At 57.0% G+C, this 20,794-nt stretch overlaps 4 protein-coding genes across 7 annotated transcripts; 1 reads left to right on the forward strand and 3 right to left on the reverse strand.

Annotated features, from left to right (window-relative positions):
• Window positions 1-866: 866 nt before the first annotated feature.
• LY6G6C (lymphocyte antigen 6 family member G6C) lies at window positions 867-5,591 on the reverse strand. Its single transcript, XM_075554160.1, has 3 exons — window positions 3,995-5,591; window positions 2,316-2,426; window positions 867-1,826 (listed from the first exon to the last, which is right to left on the reverse strand). The coding sequence occupies exons 1-3, from the start codon at window positions 4,044-4,046 to the stop codon at window positions 1,612-1,614; spliced, it is 378 nt and encodes a 125-aa protein (XP_075410275.1). The 5' UTR covers window positions 4,047-5,591; the 3' UTR covers window positions 867-1,611.
• A 139-nt stretch (window positions 5,592-5,730) lies between these two features.
• MPIG6B (megakaryocyte and platelet inhibitory receptor G6b) lies at window positions 5,731-7,281 on the forward strand. The gene is made up of 6 exons (XM_075553832.1): window positions 5,731-5,785; window positions 5,947-6,303; window positions 6,402-6,492; window positions 6,868-6,872; window positions 6,999-7,075; window positions 7,174-7,281. Exons 1-6 carry the CDS (start codon window positions 5,731-5,733, stop codon window positions 7,279-7,281), a joined length of 693 nt encoding a protein of 230 aa, XP_075409947.1.
• Window positions 7,282-8,986: 1,705 nt separating this feature from the next.
• Window positions 8,987-12,374, reverse strand: DDAH2 (DDAH family member 2, ADMA-independent). Of its 4 annotated transcripts, none has more exons than XM_075555382.1 (7): window positions 12,147-12,374; window positions 10,951-11,311; window positions 10,755-10,854; window positions 10,593-10,666; window positions 10,351-10,470; window positions 9,478-9,627; window positions 8,987-9,307 (listed from the first exon to the last, which is right to left on the reverse strand). In XM_075555382.1, the coding sequence occupies exons 2-7, from the start codon at window positions 11,245-11,247 to the stop codon at window positions 9,191-9,193; spliced, it is 858 nt and encodes a 285-aa protein (XP_075411497.1). In that variant the 5' UTR covers window positions 11,248-11,311; window positions 12,147-12,374; the 3' UTR covers window positions 8,987-9,190. The 4 variants fall into 4 exon arrangements, with proteins under 4 accessions (XP_075411497.1, XP_075411500.1, XP_075411498.1 ...); XM_075555385.1 differs by lacking the exon at window positions 12,147-12,374 and adding an exon at window positions 11,557-11,860; XM_075555383.1 differs by lacking the exon at window positions 12,147-12,374 and adding an exon at window positions 11,540-11,860.
• A 400-nt stretch (window positions 12,375-12,774) lies between these two features.
• On the reverse strand, window positions 12,775-17,939 carry CLIC1 (chloride intracellular channel 1). Its single transcript, XM_075555386.1, has 6 exons — window positions 17,765-17,939; window positions 15,721-15,830; window positions 15,419-15,544; window positions 15,150-15,256; window positions 14,127-14,308; window positions 12,775-13,181 (listed from the first exon to the last, which is right to left on the reverse strand). Exons 1-6 carry the CDS (start codon window positions 17,801-17,803, stop codon window positions 13,020-13,022), a joined length of 726 nt encoding a protein of 241 aa, XP_075411501.1. The 5' UTR covers window positions 17,804-17,939; the 3' UTR covers window positions 12,775-13,019.
• Window positions 17,940-20,794: the final 2,855 nt, after the last annotated feature.

Raw genomic sequence — 20,794 nt, forward strand, 5'->3', positions numbered from 1 at the left:
CAACTAGACCCCAGTTGACCAGGTCCAGACTACCGGAAGGCCCGATGCCTTAATCCAGCCTCCATCTTGTTGCTGGGGGCAATTTTCCTTAGCAACGGGGATCTGTGAAAGAGCAGGTTCGGGACTCTGGACATCAACAAGACTCCTTGAGCCTGGCTCTCTGTGCTTGTTCCTCTTGCCGCCTTCTTCTCCTTCTCCTTCTCCTCCTCTTCCTCCTCCTCCTCCTCCTTCTCCTCCTCCTCCTCCTCCTCCCCCTTCTTCTTCTTCTTCTTCTCCTGGCTCTCTGTGCTTGTTCCTCTTGTCTTCTTCTTCTTCTTCTGCCTCTTGCCTTCTTGTCCCTCCTAGTAGGCCTATCTTGAATTGAGACTAGAGAGAAGGGTGAGCCCCATGATAGGAGACTTGGCATGGTATCCCACTTAGTCACCAGGTCAAGCGGAGGCCTCTGGCTTTAACCTGCCGACCTAGTGCCTGAGAAGAGGGTCCTGGGCCCCATCTCCTTCTAACTCTCCTTACACGTTCTGGAGAGCCTTCGAGCCAGGCCGCACGCACCTCCTTCCTGGCAGCACACCAAAGGCGCAGCCTAAGTCTGGGATAAGGATTGTTTCTCCAAGCACTGGAGCCTGCGCAGACTTCCCCCTGTGAGCTGGAAGGGAAGATGGAAGGAAGCCTACAGGGCCTGTTCCTCCAGCTGCCCAGCCTAGCTTTCCCGGGGAAACGCCCTGAAGGATTCTGGGTTGAGCGAGGACCTCGGAGGACTGTAATGGGGATTGAATTCTTTACTGGGGGGAAGGTACCTGACAGTTAGGTCTGCTGACAATAAGTGCACAAATGATCAGACACAGATGTTTATTATGCGAACTGGAAAGAGTGTGGGGCTGGGCGACACCGGAGGAGCTGGGTGTGAACGAGGTCATCGGGCCCTTCCTGAGAGCCTTTCTTGAGAACAGGACAGAAGCCGCAATTCATCTCTCACTGGTGGGGTGGGGTAGGGTACCAGAAGCAGAGAGGGGAGCCTTTCACGGGGACACTGAGGATCTGGAGTGGTCCAGAAGGAAATGAGAACCAACAATAGCAACCACAACAAACAGGAATTGTGCTCCCAGTAAGGTTTCATCTTTCTCCCTGGCAGTGGCTAAAGGGTTTGAACTGCCAACCTTGTGATCAGCTGCCCAACGCTTAACCCACTGTGCCACCAGGGATCCTTGGAAGTGAGAAAAACAAAACAAAAAACTAAGTCCACTGACATTGAGTCAACCCTGACCCTAGGGACCCCTGCAGGGCAGAGCAGAAGTACTGCTGGGGGTTCTGAGACTAAGCCTTCTGGGAGCAGACAGCCTCATCTTTCCCCCATGGAGGTGCTGGGAGGTTTGAACCGCTGACCTTTTGGTTGACTGCCAGGGCTTAGCCCACTATAGCACCAGGGGTTCCTTGGAAATAGGAAGGAATCGAATAAATTCAGGGTTCAAGATTATGGTAAGGAGGCAGATAAAGTCCACTCTGAGGTTATCTAACTGAACAATAATGGGAGCTAGGCAGAGACCGTTCTGGGCAGCTGGGAGGAGTGGGAAACCTTAGGGAGGCTCAGGCGGAGGTAGGCAGGCATGAGGTGTCTCAGTGCAGCAGCCAGAGGCCAAGGCCAGCCAGGGAAGTGAAGAGGACGAGGGGCAGGCCTGGGGCGGGCCGGGGGGCTGGGCTGTTGCAGTTGTCCGTCCTGCAGCAGGTGGTGTTGTAAGTCAGGCCCAGCTTGTGGCTGGTTTGGTTGAGGGCCTCACGACACGGTTCTTCCGGTGTACCACAGCGCAGGTTGGAGAAAACCCACATCTTACCTGAGGATAGGAAGGGGAGGGGGTCACCTGGCAGGCCACCGTCTCCCGCACCACCCCGTACATCCCACCAGGCTTCCTTTCTGCCCAGCCCTGTCCTTGACCCCCCTCCATCTGATCTTCCTTCTGCGCTTTCTTACCCTGTCTGCCTGCTGATCCTGATCCCATCCTGCTGATACTGATCCTATCGCTTGCCAGCTCTGGCTATGAAGCCCGGGGTGGGGTGTGTGCGGTAACCATCTCTTTGTGAGGTTCTATTTCTTCAGAATAGCCATAGCACACACACACACCCCCAATCGTTGGGTTGTACTGAACATGTAGTGGACCAATCCAGGTAAAGATTGAGAGCAGTACTTTGCACTTAACTTGTGTTTGGCCCAATAGCATCTCTGCTCCATTTTAGCCTTAATCCTAGTTAGGCTTCAGCCCCTTCCATGGAGTCACGGGCCTGCACCGCCCACCCCCAGCCCCCGCCGCAGAAGGGGCCATTACCAAGGTACACATTCGTTGTCAGGCACTGGTGGTTTGGCTCCAGGCGGCAGGACTGTCGGTCCACGCAGCCCAGCACGGGCACCTTGTAGCAGGAGTGACATCGAATGTCAGCTGGGGAGACACAAGTTGGGCTGAGCAGTTGGGGTCTCTGGCTGGCTCTCCCAGGGGCAGCCGAGGTGGAGGGAGGAGGAGGAGAGCCAATCAGGTAAGCCCTGGACTTGTTGAGACTAGTTGGGCAGAGGTGAATGATGCGGCAAAAATGGGAAGCGGGCGGCAGGTGAGGGTGGAGTTGTTGTTTTGTGAAAGGCCCACACCCTATACGTTTTTCCTTCCAGCCATGCCATATGGGACAGAATCAAAGGGGCTGGACTTCCAGCACAAACTTGGGAATGCCGCCTGGAAGGAAAGGAAGTCAGAAGTGGTCCTGACACAGGTTTGAATTGGAAGGAAACACTATTAAAAACATAAAATCTACGCAACAGGACGAGGGGTTACACACATTGGCAACAATGCCTGAGAACTTGAGCCCGAAGACAGAGCCATTTGTAGGTCGGGAGCTTTTGAAACTCACTCTGTACCTGCCGGGGCTGCCAAGAGTGTGGGAAGAAGAGCCACACCTGAGAGAGAGCCTCTCACCCCAAAAGTTCTCCAGCAGAAAGGAAGGGAAACATCTGGCCTGCCTCCACCCTAACACCTTACTACCGGTGCAGAGGACAGAGGCAGAAGGGGCGCTTCCCACCCCAATGTTCCCGCCTCTGCTAAACCAGGGTTTGGGCTCAGAAGGTTTGGGAAAGGGAGGGTGGAGGAGCCTGGTGAATAAATCTCAGTGAAGCTCATCTTTCCTTCGTTGGGTGTGAGCAAGCCCTGGAGCCTTCCCCCCACCCTGTACACACACACACACACACACACACACACACACACACACACACACACACACACACCCTCCCAGGTCTCCTAAAGTCTCTCCGGCTCAGTGAAATCCATCTTTCCTTGGGTGTGAGTAAGCCCTGGAACCTTTCCCACACCTGTCTCTCTCTCTCTCTCTCTCTCTCTCTTTCTCTCCCAAGGCTCCTAAAGTCTCTCCGGCTCCTGGAGAAGTTCTAAAAGGTTACTTGGGAAGATAACTACCCAAAAAGATGTCTTTAGTCTTGAGGAGGATGTGGAGACGTGCATTCTGGTAGGGAAGGGGGTCATATGTGACCCAAAAGGAGGAGCATGGGGGACTGGGGAAAATCTCAGCTGAGGGACTGAGCACCTAGTGCCTCTAAGGGAGGAGGCGGGAGGCTAGACAAAAAGGGAGACTCGCTAAACACCTGGCTCAACACCTTGCTGAGCCCAGGAAAGCAAGGCAGAGAAGGTCAACCAGCTGGATCCTGGGCAGCTGGGTATTGGAGTAAGGGTTGGTGCAGGAATTGGATGTCTGAGAGTCTGAGGAGAGGGCTGCCTGGGGTGGGAACAGGGGTCTGGAGCTCTGGCAGGTGAGAAGAGCTGGTCTTGGAGGCAGGAAGGAGTCTGAGCAGGGAGGACCGGGAGCCTGAGAAGTGGTAGGGAGGTCTGATCTGGGTGGCCCAGGAGCGCTGAACCAGTTGGGGCTGGGGTGTCCGGGATCCTGGGAGTGGGCAGTGTAGGGCAGTGGGTGGGGCAAGTTGAACCCAGTCCTTGCCTCCCCAGATGCTCACCTGAGACCCAGCAGAACACAGCAGACAGGGTGATGAGCGCCAGGCCTTTCATGGTGAGGGTCCTGAGAATGGTCAGTTACAGCAGCCGACAGCTCCAGGGCTCCACTCAGGGAGTTGAGTGGCCTTTTGTGAATTTATATTCCTGAAGGCCCCTCCCTTCCCTACTGCCTTAGCCCCTCCCTCCATTTATGTGCAGCTGCAGTTCCAGAGGGGAAAAGGAGGGGTGGGGAGAGCTGAGTAGGCGTAGCTGGGTAAAGGGGGAGCAAGCAGTAAGAGAAGGCAGGGGTGTCCATCCACTTTCCTTCCTGGTCTCAAGCCAAGGTGCCCCTCCTGGTTGTCACCTGTCTGTCCAGTCCTCTGAATCAGCCAACAGAAGTCATGGCGATGTCGCAATGACCACCATGGGAGCTTCTGCTGCTTCCTGGGAAGCGGGCCATGGGGCACAGGCTACGGTGACTGTCACATGCACCTCCTGTCACATGGTCCCTGGAGGGCCCGGGAGGATGCAAACTGAAGATGGGAGGGGTCTCATGGCTCTTCATTCTGCTCCCCTTGAGCTTCCCATCCCTTCTGCAGCCCCAGAAGGAAGCAGCGGCATCCGTGACCTCACCAAGGATTTCTAGGATGTCAGAGGAGCAGAAGTGTGGGATCCACTGCCCACCCGCTAAGGTGGGGCTGCCCCAGGGCTCCTCTGAGGTTCTAAGACTCCACTCGGGCTGGCTTCGCCTTAGTCACTTGGCTCTAAAGAGAGCTGCAGCGCTCTCTGTGGGGTGTGCTCACCTCCAACACATGCCGCCCCAGCCAAAGCCCGCTGGCCTGGGTGGGGCACAGCAGCGGGGAAGGGCAGCTTGGCCAGGGAGTGATGAGTTAGAAGCTAAAGTAAGAGTCCGCCTCCATGCTCATTGCCATCCAGTGGACTCTGACCCTACAGGACAGGGCAGAACTGCCTCTGGAGATTTCACCTTGAAGGGAGTAGTAAACCCCCTTTCCTTTCTCCCACAGAGCGGGCTAGTGGTTTTGAACTGCTGACCTTGTGATGAACAATCCTCCTCACAGCCCACACCACCACCAGGGTGCCTGTACAATAAGAATAATAATAATGGACTTGGGTGATTCACTAATAGCTAACACACTCCCTTGTTAACCCAAAAGGTTGGGGGTTCTAGTCTACCCAGAGGCACCTCAGAAGAAACGCCTGGCATTTCCAAACAAATTAGCCACTGGAGACCCTAAGGAAGACGATTCTCTGATCTACCGGGTCCCCGCCCACCACCACCACCTGGAAGGCCTTTGGCCGAATGACCACCAGTTCAGTAACCCTCCTGCATCAGTCAGTCATTGTTCTACGTGGTTTCCACAGATCTGTTCATTTCGTTCTCACAGCAACAGCCTGTGAACGAAGTCCATCTGCCTGTCTCCTTTCTACCCGAGACAGAAGGCCCAAAGAGACTTGTGTAGGATCAGGACTTGAACTCACGCAACCAGGCCCCAGAACTCATGGGTGCTCATGGAAGGTGCTCATGGAAGGCCACTGCTAAGCATTCAAACATGAGTGTGTAAAAGGCCAGAACACTGAGGGCCGTGCGTGGACCTGTAAGGATCCCATTCCAGCTGCCCGCTCCCCACCCTGGCACGCTCCCACCCAGCTCTTATCTGAGCCCCCTTCCCCCTGCTTCCCTCCGGTTTCTCTAGCTGAGTCACTCTCCCTGCGCGCCCATCCCCACCCCATCCCAACCATGGCTCTGGTCCTGCAGCTGCTGCTGCTCTCAGGAGCTCAGGGGGACCCAGGGGGTAAGTGCTGTCTGGGGAAGGAGGGGTGAGCGAGGCTGGGGGGCAAGGGAAGAGTCCTCCGAAGGACTCCAGGGGCACCCCCTAGAGCGAGCATACTGAGAGGGGGGTCATAGGGCTGCCTATATCCGCCCTAACCACCTCCCACCCGGCTCTGCTCTTAGCTTCCGTGCAGGGCCGGTCTGGGGACCTGGTGAACATCTCCTGCGTAGGAATCTCGAACCCCATCCGCTGGGCCTGGGCACCCAGCTTCCCAGCCTGTAATGGCTTGTCCAAAGGACGCCGTCCGATCCTGTGGGCTTCACCGAGCAGCAGCCCCGAGGCGGCAGCGCCGGCGCCTCCTGCGCAGCCCTTCGCAGGCCGTCTGCGCACCCTGGGCCCTGGCATTGGGCGGCTGCAGCTTCTCCTGAGCGCGGGAGACTCGGGCAACTTTTACTGCAAGGGCAGCAGAGAGGAGAGCAAGACTGTGGTCCGCGTGCTGGAGGACAGGGCCGATTGCAGGACCCTTGAGCCTCCACAGGGTATGTTGGGGTTTCGGGAGGGGAGAGCGGCTTTGGCCAGAGGCTCCAGCAAGTGGTCTTGGCACCTGTGACTTGTGTACCCCACCTCTTCCCTGCAGCGCTCATGAACCCCCAGCTTCTGATCCTGCTCTTGAGCGCTGGGCTGGCCCTGGGACTAGGGGTGCTGGTCTTGGCCTGGTGGCTGTACAGGTGAGCAGTGGAACTCTCTCAGGTGTGCCTAGAGGCGGGATCAGAACCCTGGCAGCCACAAGATTGACAGCTGGAACCCTGAGGGGTGGTTTGGAGGTCAGAACTTGGGGGCAAGGCCACAGGTCTGGTGGGTGGACCCCTAATGAGGGGTGCGGTGGGGTGGTGGTGGGGGGAGGCGCAGGTTGCAGACTGGACAGGGCTATTTGGTTGGGTGGCACCTACGAGATTCTGTGTGTCCGAGCGCCAGTAGCCAAGGGGTCTGTGCTGGGGGTGCCGGGGCCCTGGAGAAGGAGCTAACCAGAAAGTAGCTCTGGGAAGACTTGTCAATTCCCCTTTCAGGCGTTCCCCGCCACACCAGCTGGGACCACTCTCCAGATTTGGTGAGCCTAATTCCAACCCCATTTCCTTACCTGCTCATGGCATCCCTCAGTGCCCGGGGCTGAGCCCCTGCTGGGAGCAGACAAGTCAGTCATCCTCTCTCCCTCAGCTCTGCCCTCCCTGCATAGTGAGGGCCCAGCCACCACCGAGACCAAGGCCAGTCATGGAGGAGCCCGAGACACCAGCTGAGCCAGACCAGGAGCTGGTAAGGGCCTGAAGATGGGAGTGGGGTGGGGATGCCGGTGGCCAGGATCCCTGAGGGACAAGGCCTGGGCCCACCCTGCCTCCCTCATCACCCTTCAGAGCCTGCTGTACGCCAACCTGGACCAGATGGCCCTGAGAAGCCCCCGCCGCCTGATCCCAGCAGTCCCTGCTGATGCTTCCACCACCGTTTATGCAGTTGTCGTTTGACCCCAAACCTCACAATCTGAGGCTTACAGCCCTCCATGGCTGGCTCGCCTGCCGCTAGCCCCCCACCTGAACACGGTGGGCCCAGGCTGTCCTGGCCACGGATCTGTCCCCTTTGCTTACGCCCACCATCATCAGTCATCACCGGTGGCCTACCTTCAATGGCTAAACCTGATGCAGCTCTTGGCCGGAGGACATCCACGACTCCCAGTTGCCTGCGGGCTTCCTTTCACAACCAAGCTTGGCGAGCCAGCTTGCCCTACCCCTGCGTCTGCCATTCCCCCCTCACTGTGCCTCCCTCTGCCCAGCTGCTGGCACTGCCACCCTTCTCCCTAGGTACCAGTGATGGGTGTCTGGGATGGGGAACGCTCTTAGGGCTCATCACTGCTTCTTCGAACCTTTCCTTTGCTTCTGGACTTCTCTCCCCGTTCCCCACACCCACAGCATTCCCAGCCGCCATGCGCTTTCTCTCTCTCTTTCCTCCCCTGCTCTCATTCACACATGGGAGCTCTCATTCACAACCCGGCATCTAGCCTCCAGCTCGATGACTAACCCCCAGTTCTCTCTCGCTCCCATCTCAGGGCGGGAATTTCCACAACTGGCCCGGGACATCCCTTGCCCGGCTGGCCCCTGGTGTCTTACACACAGCACGCCCAACGTCCAACTCATTGTCAATGCCTCTGGAGTCTCGCTTGCTAAGTTCCGCTGCCCTGGTCAGTCAGTCCGGCAGACCTCTCTCTCCTACCCTCACACAATGAGCCACCAAGCCCTGTTTCTACCTTCTTCCTGCTGTCAAGTCCACGGCCGAGCTGCTGCCTGACTGCACTTTCCTCAGCCCCCCACCCCAGTACTCCTATCTTCTCTAGTCTAGTCCTCTTCCGTGCAGCCAGAGATCTTAGCCCCCTAAGCTAACCTCTTTCTACCTGATGTCCCTCATTCTACAAGTGCTGCACTTTTCTTCGTAGCCTTCAGCTCTGAGCTCAGGCTTTGAGGACAAGGGTTCCTATAGGACTGTCCCCTCCCTGGATTCACCCCCCATCACCACGCTACATGCATTCGACATGCCAGTCTTGGAGAAACTCTCCCCAGCTCCCCCAAATGCCTTTGCCCAGGCAATTCCTCCTTCCCATAGTACTTTCCCTCCTCCTCCCCACTACTTGCTTAATTCTTCTGGACTTGGTTCAAATGTAACCTTTTCTGGGAAGCCTGTTATGACCCTCCTCACTCTACCCCTTCCCACTCTCCTGCCTCCAGGACCCCCACTCACAGCAATAGCCTCCCGCGACTTGCTCCATTACAACCTGTGCTTCAGTTTGCAACCGAATCCCCTGCCACGAGCAGACTGACCCTTGTCGGGTCACTGCCAAGGCATGCCTCAATAAACAGTAAATGGGTGACTGTCCCTGGATGCATTGCCCCTCTGTCAATCAGGGCGGACAGACAATCCGTCCTTCTCTAAGTCATCTCACATTGCGATCTCTCCAGAGAGTGGCCCGCCCATTCTCTCCCTTCTCTGACATACTCCTTACAGTAGAAGTTCTGTCTGTCCATATTGCACCCAAGCATTTATGACCAGGTTGGGCAATGAGTAAGTTCCTAAGGAGGGTTTGCTGAGTGAGACGCCTCTGTTCCAGCACTGACCCCACCCTCAGATTTCAGCCCTTCCCCTGTCCCTCTGGCCCAATAAGACAGCAGCCACAGCCTAGTCTAAAAGGTCAGTTCTATTTTATTGGTTTTGGGGGCGAGGACTCACCCAGTGGCCCCAGTCTTTTTCTCACACTATGCCCTCCCCCCATTTTGGAGCCCTCCCCCCACTACTACCTACTCACCATCTCAGCTATCTAACCTTCCTCTCCTTTTATTCCACTGCTCCCCTACCCCCAGCCAGCCAGCCAGGACCTCGTGGCTGGCCTCAGCTGTGGGGGCGCGTGCTGAGCACCAGGCAGAGGGAGCTGAGCCCAGCGCCCACCTTCTCCAGTTCTGAGCAGGACACGGGTACCAGGGTGACATCAGTGAGCTTCTGCAGTGCCTGCAGGGAGGGTACAGTGGACGGAAGGTAAGCCTCTGAGGCCAGAGCCAGGCCCCACTTCCAGACCGCTCAGAGTGGCCCCACCCAAGCTCCCAGAGCACCCACTCCGCTAGTTCTCCAACCTCCCACCAGAAAGGCCTGAGGCTGGTGGAGATGCTGCTTGCCCTCACCTCTTGGCTGGTGGGCAGGTCCCCACCTCCACGGTGCAAGAGGAATGGAGAGGCCCCTGGCAACCCAGGACGGAGAAAGAGACAATCAGCGGCAGCGTCGTCTGGGAGGGTCAGGGAGGTGTAGGGGTGATCGGTCAGTGCTGCCATGGCCTGGGGGAGAGTAGATGGAGAGAAATCGTAGATCCTTAGAACCTCTGGGCAACCCGGTGGTTGGTCAGTCTGGCCAACCACCCTAAGGTGGGGACAGAGTTATGTTTGGGGACTCATGATAGCTCATACTAGTGGCCGGAGCTTTGGATACATTTGTTCATTTCTACCTCGAATTTAAGAGGCTCTGGCGATGCAATGGTTAAGTCACCCACCCAGCTGCTAAAGGGAAAGGTTAGCCTTCCATCCATCCGGGGCTTTCCTATAGGCTGAAGCCTAATAAAGTATGGGGGCAGTTCTACGTCATCCTGTAGTCTAGGGTCGCGATGAGTTGGAACACACTCAACCGTCCATAATAACCACTTTGAATTCACATGCAGTGCTACCTACCTGTACCCCTCTCCCTCTTCTCCCTGTCTCCAGCCCCCACCCGGAGGTCCCACCCATTTTTTAAGTCCCATCTTAGATGCCACCTTTGGGGAGCTTCCTGAAACTTAGGCAGAAGATGTGAACTGCCCCTGTTGTACAGCTTCCCTGTGCCCTCTCCGGCTGGATTGTTAAATCTTGTTTACTGCGCTTCCCTTCCCATCCTTTCCCACCCCGTGGACAACTCCTTGAGGGCAAGGGTTGGGTTGACTTCTCTAAGGGCCCCCAGAGCCCCGCCTCTCCTGACCAGACCACGCCCACACGCGCCAGCCACGCCCACCCAAGCCACGCCCTCCTCACCCGGACAGCCTTCTGGGCAGCGTCGCTGCTGCCCGCCACTACAGTTCGCGGCCCTCCCATTCCGCAGAGGCTGCGCAGGTGGGAGGGACCGGAGACCGGCACAGTGGACACAGCGAAGTCCTGGGGAGAATAAAGGAAGGGGAGGAGTTGGGGGTGAGGGGGCACCTGGAACAAAAACTGCTCTCAGGCTCCCCCACCCCTGCTCTCCAGCCCCCGCCCCCCCGACGGAGCCAGTTCTTCACCTGGAACGTGTCGGCCACGATCTCAGCTCCTCGGTGATTGGTCCATTTGGAGAGGCCTACGAAAAACTCGCGGCCTGAGGCAGGGCAGGCCGCGGAGGGGGCAGTGAGTGACCACCAGGGGTCTGAGGAAGCCCACTCTCCCGCCTCGCTGCCCGGCCTCACCGGTGAAGAGCACGTCGGTGCCATCCAGCGTCGCGTTCTCATCCCCCATCTCCACAATGCGGAGACCCAGGTCCTGGAGGGCTTTGCGGACTCCATCCACCTTGGGGCCGGAGACACCTCACTCCACTATTCCTTCCCTGAACTCCGGAGCTTCGCCCACCCTCTTACTACTTCCCACCCTCGCCCCGCCGCTCACCTCCGGCCGGCGGGCGGGGCTCCAGGGCCGCGTGATTAAGGCTGTGTCCCCTTGGATCACGGCCGTGTCACCAAGCAGCGTTCCGAGCGGCAGCGACTCCTCAGGAGGCAGTTCTAGCAGCTGCAGACCCAGGCGCTGCCTCAGTTTACCTCCCAGCACGCCGTGCTCCCTCTGGGCTTTGGCCAGGTCCAGCGGTGGGAGACCAGCCCCTGACCCCTCCCCCGACCCTAAGCTCGCCGGGACCCCTCGGATCAGGGCGTGGGAGCAGCGGCCCAGCCCCTCCCCCGGCGTCCCCATCCCATCCACACGGATGCCTCTTCTGGCGCAGGGATGTCTGCTTCGTTTTCTCCGGTTACTTCACCTGTCACAGGGGAGAGAGAGAAAGGGGGAAGCTGAGCAAGAAACAGGCGGAGACGGACATGGGGCTGGATAAAAATGCCCGAGCTTCTCTGGCCATCTCCGGGCGCCCCTCCCACTCGTCCCACCCATTTAGACCCCCTGCTTTGATCGACGCCCCCGCCCCCCGCCCTTAACCTTGAACCCGCGATAGTCGGCAGTTTTAGAGAAGTCCTTCCAGCAGGACCCGGACCTTGGTCTCCCAAACACCTGTTGGTCTTGCTCTGGGGGCTTCGGGAGGTTCCTGTCCGGCGCCCCTCTTGGCAACCGCTAGGATGCGCTCACTCCTCAAAAATGCAGCGGCCCCGCCCCCTTAACCCTCCACTGCTGGACGCCCGAGGGACCAGAGGTCCAGCGAGGGACGCGCAGGGGTAATGGGGCCCGGAGAGACCGCTAGGGAGAGTCAGGGCCCGGGGGGGTGGAAGTCCTGGAGCCCCGAGCAAGGAAGGAAGAGAGGGGCTGAGAAGGAGGGATTCATTAGCGCGTAAGGAGTTAAGCATCCTCTCTCCACCCGGGCGGTCACGCTGCCCCTACCACGACCCAGTGTAAACCAGACCGAGTCCCCGGAGACTGGGAGAGGTTGAAAAACGAAATAGGGGCGTGGAAACGGGGGCGTGGTTCCGGGGAGCAGAGGCCACTCTGGGTTCCAGGAGCCGGTCCCCGCTAGTCCATCTTCCCCAAAGTGCGCCCGGCCAAGCTCCGCATACAAATGCTGGCCTCGGATCCAGCACTCACAAGAACCAAATTCTGGCCCCCATACGGTCCTGGGGACCCCCTCACCCTCACCCTCCTGGACTCACCTCAAGCTCAAGCAGCCATCCCCCCCACTCCTGCCGCGCTGCGTTCTCAGCTCTGGTCCCTCCCTTTCGAGGGCAGAGTGGGTGAAGAGGGGAGTCCTAGTCTTCAAGCTGCGGGGATGGAGAGCTCTGGCTTTTGAGGGGTTCCCAGGGTAGGCGAGCCCCTGCACTAAGATCGGGCGGGGGGCACGACTGTCTGGCGGCTCCGGGGCATTGTCTAAGCGGGACGGGGCGGGGCTCTCCGGGGCCACGCCCACTCCCCCTGCTAGGCCGGGCCCCTTCCAGAGACGAAGCTTCCCCCCCCTACACACACACACACACACACACACACACACACACACACTCACACACACACTTCCAGGACCAAGCCCCGCCCCACGAGTGTCTGGGCCCACCCAGCTCTGGCCCGCCCTAGTGGATAGGCTGCAAACATGGCCTGGACCACAGGACTGCACTAGGTGGGGACGGAGCAGCATCTTACTTTCTCACACTAAGAATGGCAGCCCTACCACAACCCACCCTCCTTAATCTTATAACCGGTCTTGGTCTGGGTTGCAAGCTCATTCACCACCCACCCTTACTTCCGTATCACCCAGACTTCATGCCATCTCCGTGTAAAAACACCACTAGGTTTCATTCTGTATTTTATTAACGAAATACGTTGTCTTACCCACCCCACCCCACCATAAAAATCTCATGAGGCTTCCCCTTGGATTCCCCTCCTCTCCCTAGACAGCCTGGCACAAGTGCCCCCCAGGATCCCCGCCCACTGCCTTTTGGAGTATGTCCATTGGTAGCTGTGTGGAAATCACCCGGAGCCCTGGTGGAGAAAATGGAGGGAGGCAAATGCCAACCCCCACTCCCACCCCCAGAAGCTTATTTCAGGGCTTTGGCCACTTGCTCATAGGCCAGCTCAATCTCCTCATCATCCGGACACGTGGAGGCGAATTCTTCCCGCGCGTAAGCATTGCGCAGGTACCGGTGGACTCCCCGCAGCTGCTCCGGGATGGAGAAATCGCGGTACTTCTTACAGACGACCTAGGGGTGGGAGAAGAGAGGGACCATCTGTGAGTCTTGGGTGGCCACATTGGCTGTCGCATGATAAAATCCAGCCTTCTAGAACCTCCACCTTCTGACTTCTCCAATAGATTCTCATTTCCCCCTGACTCATCTGCAATCATCTCCGTCCTCCTCCTCCTGTGATGTCTGTACTCTCCCTCTCCATTTACTGAAACCCCAGCCATTGAGGGCAAATCCCTTTCCAGACCCCGCTATCCCACAGGGGCAGGTCTACTCTGTCCTATCGGCTTGCTGGGACACCAATGGCAGCAAGGGAGCGAGTGACTTTCCTTTTGATTTTTAGTAATCGGAAGCTATTCTTCAATTGTCCCGAAATTCTCTTCAATTTCCATGGTGAGTTTTGTCTCTGCTCTTTATCATTAACTTCCACTTGGATGTTGCCTGGCCTAGATTCCACAAACGCCAATCAGCACACAACACATCTTTGTACCTTCCAGTGCCTAGTGCGCAGCAAATGATCCGATCACAGTTCTGTGGCAGACCGACATTGGGCCCATGTTTCAACCCCTACACTAGATTCTTGAGGCTATAACCAGAAATCATGGGAACCAGCAGTTCTTATCTTCCACAAGAGGAAGTGGAGACTGAAGCTACCAAGGATCAGGTAGTGATATGGGGACAGAAGGAACATTCTGGAAAGTAATATCGCGATGTATTACTTTGGGGCGATCTGTTTGCACCCTCGGCTTGTATCACGGAATGTAATCCTCTCGAGCATCGGTCTTGCCAGCAGTGACTGCCAAGAAGGATTGGGTGGGGTCTGCCATTGGTGGCAGTCTTGGGAAACCACCCTAAGAAGTGGTTTTTACCTTGGGAAAGCCCAAGGGGCGGGGGGGGGGGAGGGGGGAGGGTTCCTTACAGGGCCATCCCTCCAGTCAGCCTCACCTGACCCTGAGTACCCACCTGGACAATGTGGAGCTTGGGCAACAGGTTGCAATCAGCCAGGGTGAGCTCATTGCCATCCAGAAACTTCCTCTGAGAGACGCCCTCGTCCTCAGCACTGGTCTCATCCACTTCTTCTGGGAGCGGGGATATCAAGTAATTGTCCAAAATCTTTAGGGCTTTCAGGAGCCCCTTCTCCAGATCTGTGCCAGAGGAGAACTGGTTGGAACATTGGGAACAAGGCCAATCTAGGCCGCCCCCATGACGGCAGAAAAGAATGGTACACTGACGCCAACACAATAACTGAGGCCGATGATGAGGATGATGTGGTTAGTTTTCTAAATCCCTCCAAGCATTTTACATATGAAAACACGTTTAATTCTCACCACCACCTATGGAGTGCCTATTGTTATCTTCAGTTTCTAGATGTGGACATCGATGATGTGCAGGTTACCGTGTGCACCCCAAGCTAGTTGGATGTAGACTCAAGTTGTCTGGCGCTAGAGTTATGGTTCTTTCTTTCTTTTTTAAAAAATATTTTATTGGGGGCTTGTAAAATTCTTACCAGCATCCATCCATCCATCCATCCATCCATCCATCCATCCATCCATCCATCCATCCATTGTGTCAAGCACATACGTGCATTTGTTGCCCTCCTCATTCTCAAAACATTTGCCTTCTACTTGGGCCCTTAATATCAGCTGCTCATTTGCCCCCTCCCTCCCCACTTCCCCCTCCCTCATGGCATGGTTCTTAATTAAGCACAAGCCTGTTCTGCCAGAAAGCATTGCAGCAGTCAGCCCCCACCCCCATCCCCACCGCCAGGGTGGGGCATAGAGGCCAGGCAACAAAAGGAGAGGTTTAAAAGTCATGGCCAGCACGAACACTTAGCAAAACTAAAAGAAGGGAAGATGTTTGCTAATAAATCTGCTCCATCTCCCCAATAGTTTGATAGCTGAACTTCCAGATGCCCCCATTGCCTCACAACCTCTTGGGCTTCCCCCATTCCCCTTAGGATCCAGGTCTCTGACCCACAGGACTCACTTTCATTGAGTGCTGGGTTTGAATTCTTGATGTAGGCAGAAAATTTGGCAAATACGTCCAGCCCAGCTGTGTTGGACTCGGGGTTCAGTGCTGCCAGCTTGGGGTACCTGAGAGCCCATGGGAGAAACACGGAGTCAGGTATCTTTCTAGGGGGAAGCCTCGGCTCACCTGCCCTAGGACCCCAACACATCTGTCTTCACACTCTTCACCCTCTGCTCTTTCGTGGACTCTCCCAGCTCCCCCTTCCCCTTTGGCCCAGTGCCCCATACCTGGGAGGGCATAGCACAGCCTCCAAAAATTCCTCAATCTTGTTGGTGTCTGTGTGTACTTCTGTGCCATACAGCAGGAATGGGAGCTGTCCTCCTGGGCACAGCTTCTGGACTGTCTCCGTTCGCCTGGAGGAGGAAGTCAGGCATCAGGACAGGAAAAGGGGGCAGGGATAGGGGCGATGGAGGGATGTGATATGGGAAGATCAAGGGGTTCTGGGTGGATAGCAGGGCAGGGTGGGTAGATGGGTGGGGCTGGTATTTGTAAGTGTGAGGAATGTTTAAAGGAACAGAAGTGGGCCCACCTCTTGGTGTCAACAGTGGTGACGTTGAAGGTGACTCCCTTGAGCCAGAGCACCATGAACAGTCTCTGGGAGAAGGGGCAGTTCCCAATCTTGGCCCCATCACTGCCAGCCTGAAAAGCAACCCCCACCCTGAGGTTAGGCCCGGGACACCTCATGCTCTTCCCCAGGCCATTCTCTGCACCTCCTGCTTCCAGACCCAGCTGTTTCTGCCCAGTCGCAACCACAGGATGGCCGCCCAGGCCTCCCCACCGCCCGAGGAGCTCTCCCCAGAACTCAGTTCTCCCCACTTGAGCTGGGCCAAGAGGCAGATTTTCCACAGAGGCAGGTTTCTGAAGCCTCAGAGAGTTGAGGGCAGGTAGGAGGAGGTAGGCAGAGGGTCTCGGTCTTAGAGAACTTGAACCCCAGAGAGGAAAGGGGCTTGGGCCTTTAGTGAGCACAGAGTCGCAGCTAGAGGCCCAGATTCCCACTCTCAGAATGATACGGCATCGAGGGCAGGAACTCACATGGCGTGGAAGCTTGAATTCTGATTCTTTACTTCTCCCCTGCCCGCCCCCTCCCCAAGCTATTTCTGGGTAGGGAATCAAGGGGTCCTCCTGAGGCCTTGTTGGGGTTGGGGGGCTCCTTTCTAATCGCCACGTGGTGACCTCATTCCCTTGGCAGTGGGTGATTCATCTCTCAGTGTCTGAGGCCTTAGCAGCTTCCTTCCTGGCAAGGAAGTGGGGGCAGGGACCAGGGAGACTTGGCTTGGGGTAGCTAAGGCCCCTTCCCTCTTCCCACCAACCCTCCAGGGGTCTCCCCAGCACCAGGAATCAGTCCCCAACTCCAGATAATCCCCCTCTCCTCTAGCAGGACTCAGGGCCCAGACCTCTGTGGTACAGCCTCACCCAGGAGTAAAAATCGCCCCTGAGGCACGCAGTGTGAGAGTGAGGTGGGACCACACCTAAGAGGGTTGGACCTGTGCTCTCCACTCCACTGGGTGTGGGGGTGGGGGCGGAGGGGAGCGGGGGTGGGGGGTGGGGGGTGGGGGGGTGGGGGTGGAATGGCTGCCTGAGAAACCCACTGCACACAGAGACTCACTGAAGGGGCCAAGTGGCCAGAGAGGAGGCAGGAAAGGGAGGAATGGGAGCACTCCCAGACAGGCAGGCACAGATGGAGAGGGGCAGGGAGACCAGGTCCTAAGACTAGGAAAGGCAGGCCCAATGGGGGGGGGGGTGTGTGAAGGGGAGCGGCTGCCAGGAAGATTACCGCCTGGGGTTTGATACCCAAATACCAGGGCACCTTTCTTAACTCCCCTCCACTGAAATGGGGAGTCAGGCCAAGGCTTTTTCTCTTGCTTCTGTCTAACCCCCAACCTCCTGAAGGTACTCCTGGGCCTTCCGACTTCTCCCTCCCCAGTATCCTGGGAGCTATAGCTCAACCCATCTTAGCAGCCTCCCTTTGCCAGCTTCTCCCAAGTCATCCTTCCAGCCTTCTTCACTTGGCTCCCCTCTCTTTCCACCCCCCACCCAGTTCTTTCCAATGGACTGGCTACCTCCCACCCACAGGCCGCCCACAACACGCACTCTCTCATAACCCAGAGCCTCCCCACCCTCTTCTCTTCGCATGCACCCCACTTCTCTCTTCCCTCGTGCCCCTCCCCATTCCCAACCCGCCTCCGAAACTGAACCGCGGGTCTTCACTGGTGTCCCCTTCAAACCCTGTGTTAGGCTGCCCCGTCCCCCACCCCACCCCCACCCACTCTCCACCCGCCACCCGCGGTCAGTCTTTCCAGCTCCCCTGAATTCCTCGCCCTCGGGCTGCGGGGAAACTTCCAACTTTTGAAAACTTTTCAGCATCCAGCCTTGGGGGCTCCTTCTTGCTCACCCCAGTCGATTGCGGAAACCCCCTTTAAAGATGGCCAGTGGGGCCTGGGCGGGGCGCGGTGGGGGTGCGAGTCCCAGAGGAAGGAGTCCGGACAGCTAAGGCTGGAGACCGGGAGACGTGCCCAAGCGGCGTCCAGCAATTCGGGGTGGGGTGGGGACCCCCCGGAGGAACCGGCCCTTACCTTGACGAACAGTTCGACCTGCGGTTGTTCTTCAGCCATGGTTCACCCGGGGACCAGGAAGCGGGCGTCGCGGGGAGCTGGGAGGGGCCGGGCCAGGGAGGCGGGCCTCGCGGACGGCCCCTTCCAGACTCGGGCCCCGCGCCCCGCAACCCGCGCCCCGCCGCTCCCTCCTCGGGGCCGGACGGGGCCGCTGACTCACCGGGCAGCCCCGCCCCGCGCCTGCGGAGGCGGCCCGGGCCCGCGGGTCCCGTGGGTGGCCGGCCTGGGCGGTGCCCGGTACCGCGAGGGGCGGCAGAGATAGCAGAGACACGGGGTCCCTCTTGTTTCTCCTGCCGCCCGGGGAGACTGGGCTTCTGCCTCAGTTTCCCTGCTTCATTAACCCGGAGGACAGACCAACCCTGCTCCCACCCCTCCGCTGAGCGGTGAAATGTGTCCCCCCACCCCCCCAGCGGCGGGGGTGCAGGTGTTCACAACCGGGGAGGTGGTCCCGGGCTCCCTGCTCCATCCCCGGTCCAAATGCTGAATCGGGACCCTGGTCCCAGAGAAGACGCGCCACGTGGCCGCTGGCAGACTTAGGGGGAGGGTGCTGTAAAGGGTCTGCACTGTGTGAGCAGGGAGACCCCAAGCCCCGCCTAAGCCTTGGGGAGACGTGTGTGTGTGGGGGGTGCTCTGGCCCCCAAAGCCTAGTCAGCTTTAATGCTTCCGCTTCTGCCTACCAACCAGCCCTGGGCCCCTTCCTGTGACTTGGCCTTGGCCTTGGCGATGTCCTGGGGTAAGAAGAGAGCTGCACTGACCCTGTAAACTGGTGGTAGCAGCATGGGGGGAGGGGGAGGGGGAAAAACGGACAAAATAGTATGAATGGAGTCCTGGGTCCCTAAATAAATGAACAGGGGAAAGCAGTAACCTTGACCTTGGGGGGGGGGTCCTTATCAAGTTCCTTATGACCTGAAGAAAATAGACTCAGACTATAACCCGGCTCCCCCCACCCTCCCCCCCAAAACACCCAAACTGGATTAATATCCTAAATTTCTCCTGTCCAAAAGATTGGTTTCCTCTACAGCAACCTCTGCCCAATAAAAGACCCTAGTCCCTGAAAAACTTGCAAGGATAGAGAGAAGCATGGGGGAGCTGGCGCCCCAAAGAAAGGCAGAGACTTGTGGGAGGAGTGGAGTGAGGCCACTAGGAACCAGCAGTTAGTGGTTTCCTCTCCTGCTTCCTCTTTTTTGGTCTCCTCCCTAAAGGAAGACTTGTTTCCTCAGAAAGAAGGATGTATTTGGCGTTTGCCTCCTTGACTTAACAACACCCTATAGAAAGAGTCCTGGGGATACCGGGGTGAAGAACCTGGCTACTGGCCCGAACAGTGAATGGTCTGAGCCCCCACCAGAGGCCCTTCTGGATAAAAAACCTGGAGGCCTACCCCTGTACCTCCAGAGCCCAGCTCAGAAAATCCTCAGGGAAGCTCTGCTCTGTCCCCTGGGGTCCCTATGAGTTGAAATCAGCTCAGTGGGCACTTGACAGACTACAAAGTATGTAGAGTGATTTCATAGGGGGGCTGATGACTCTCACAGTCGGTAGACAGGACCCCTCCCCTGGAGAGGAAAAGGGATCTTCAGGGTCCACTCCTGCTCCTGCTCCTACTGGCCAGTCCCCTGCATTCCCTCTGGAATATGCGGTCAGGCCTGAGCACAAACAAGTTTGACAACCTCTTGCCGCCTCTCCTCTCTCCTGCAGTGTTTTAGCTGCAGCTCCTTTGATCATCAATATTGACTTTGGCTGGCTGGCGGCTTCCCCCACCCCCACAATATTTCACCCTAACTCCCCAGAGAACAAGCAACACTGCCCTCTCCTGGAGCCGTCCACGATGGCCCCGTGGATTTGAGGTCCCAGTCTGCACCCTGATATAGCCTCCTTGCCCTGCCTTTTGTCCTCTCTCATCTCCAAGGGAGCTTCTTCTCCAAGCTTTTCTTTACACGCCCTCCCTCCCATTCCTCTTGGTAAACCAGTCTCTAATCTCGTCTCACCCCAGATTGGCAGGTGTGGCCCTCCTTGATACTCCCCAGAGCTGTCACCAGCCTCCCTCGCGTTTCCATAGCTGCCATTGCCCAACAATCTGCCCGGTAACCATTAACCCAGCCCTCATCTTTCACTACCACCCCCACCAGCATCCCCACCCAGCCCTCTCTCTAGAGATCTCCAACAAAGGCTTAGCAGGGAAGGGTGGCACAGTGGGTTAAACACGTCAAGAGCAGTGGTTCAAACCCACCAGCTGGTCTACGGGAGAAAGATGAGGTTGCCTGGTCTCATAAAGATTTCGTTTCAGAATCCCTATGAAGAAACTCTGCTCTGGGCCACTGTGCATTGGGATTGACTCAATCAGAGACAGCCGGGTTTTGGTCAGCAGAGCCAGGTCATCTCCTCTCCACCACTTTTCATAGGTCTTGGGTGGGTGAGATCTCTCCATCTCTGACCACCAGGAACAAAGATCTATTGAAGGGATTTATTTTATTAAGTACATATCTGTTTATTTCTGTCTCTATCACAAGCAGTCCCTCCGACACACTCAGAATATAAGCTTCAAAGAGCAGGGGGAAGGCAGGGAGAGGTCCTCACAATGATCAGCATATAACCCCCCAGGAGAGGAGCAACAGAAACCCTGGCGGAAGGGAGACAGTGGTCAGCATAACTATAAATTATAATAATGTATAATTTATCAAGGAGCAACGAGGGTGGGGGGAGGGGGAAACAGGAGCTGACATCGAGAACTCAATAAAAATAAATGTCTAGAAAACAATGATGGCAACATAGGTACAAATGTGCTTGACACAATTGATGTACAAGATGGTTACAAGAGCTGTAAGCTATATATATAAACTTCATGGAGCAGGGACTAAATTAATTTACATCGCTGCTTGAAGTCCATCCTGACCCCAAGAAGGCACTAAAATAAATAATTCTGAATGTATGGCATGCCTGTTTTTAAGTGTGTGTGTGTGTGTGTGTGTGTGTCTAGGGTATTCCAGTAGAGATGTA

The sequence above is a fragment of the Tenrec ecaudatus genome, chromosome 7 (assembly GCF_050624435.1).
Source record: "Tenrec ecaudatus isolate mTenEca1 chromosome 7, mTenEca1.hap1, whole genome shotgun sequence".
Taxonomy (NCBI): domain Eukaryota; kingdom Metazoa; phylum Chordata; class Mammalia; order Afrosoricida; family Tenrecidae; genus Tenrec; species Tenrec ecaudatus.

Bases quoted from the DNA above. Each gene is read 5' to 3' on its own strand.
- CLIC1 (XM_075555386.1), bottom strand. From the start codon at position 17,803: ATGGCTGAAGAACAACCGCAGGTCGAACTGTTCGTCAAG. The intron at 14,309-15,149 runs GTGAGTCCTGTG...CCTCTGGCACAG, and splicing joins AAACCCAGCACTCAATGAAA to ATCTGGAGAAGGGGCTCCTG. The intron at 13,182-14,126 runs GTGGGTACTCAG...TCCCACCCCTAG, and splicing joins CCAAGCTCCACATTGTCCAG to GTCGTCTGTAAGAAGTACCG.
- MPIG6B (XM_075553832.1), top strand. From the start codon at position 5,731: ATGGCTCTGGTCCTGCAGCTGCTGCTGCTCTCAGGAGCTCAGGGGGAC. The intron at 5,786-5,946 runs GTAAGTGCTGTC...CTCTGCTCTTAG, and splicing joins AGCTCAGGGGGACCCAGGGG to CTTCCGTGCAGGGCCGGTCT. The intron at 7,076-7,173 runs GTAAGGGCCTGA...ATCACCCTTCAG, and splicing joins CTGAGCCAGACCAGGAGCTG to AGCCTGCTGTACGCCAACCT.
- LY6G6C (XM_075554160.1), bottom strand. From the start codon at position 4,046: ATGAAAGGCCTGGCGCTCATCACCCTGTCTGCTGTGTTCTGCTGGGTC. The intron at 2,427-3,994 runs GTGAGCATCTGG...GTGTCTCCCCAG, and splicing joins TGTGTTCTGCTGGGTCTCAG to CTGACATTCGATGTCACTCC. The intron at 1,827-2,315 runs GTAATGGCCCCT...TCCTATCCTCAG, and splicing joins GACAACGAATGTGTACCTTG to GTAAGATGTGGGTTTTCTCC.
- DDAH2 (XM_075555382.1), bottom strand. From the start codon at position 11,247: ATGGGGACGCCGGGGGAGGGGCTGGGCCGCTGCTCCCACGCCCTGATC. The intron at 10,855-10,950 runs GTGAGCGGCGGG...TCCGGCCCCAAG, and splicing joins GCCCCGCCCGCCGGCCGGAG to GTGGATGGAGTCCGCAAAGC. The intron at 10,471-10,592 runs GTGAAGAACTGG...TATTCTCCCCAG, and splicing joins TCGTGGCCGACACGTTCCAG to GACTTCGCTGTGTCCACTGT.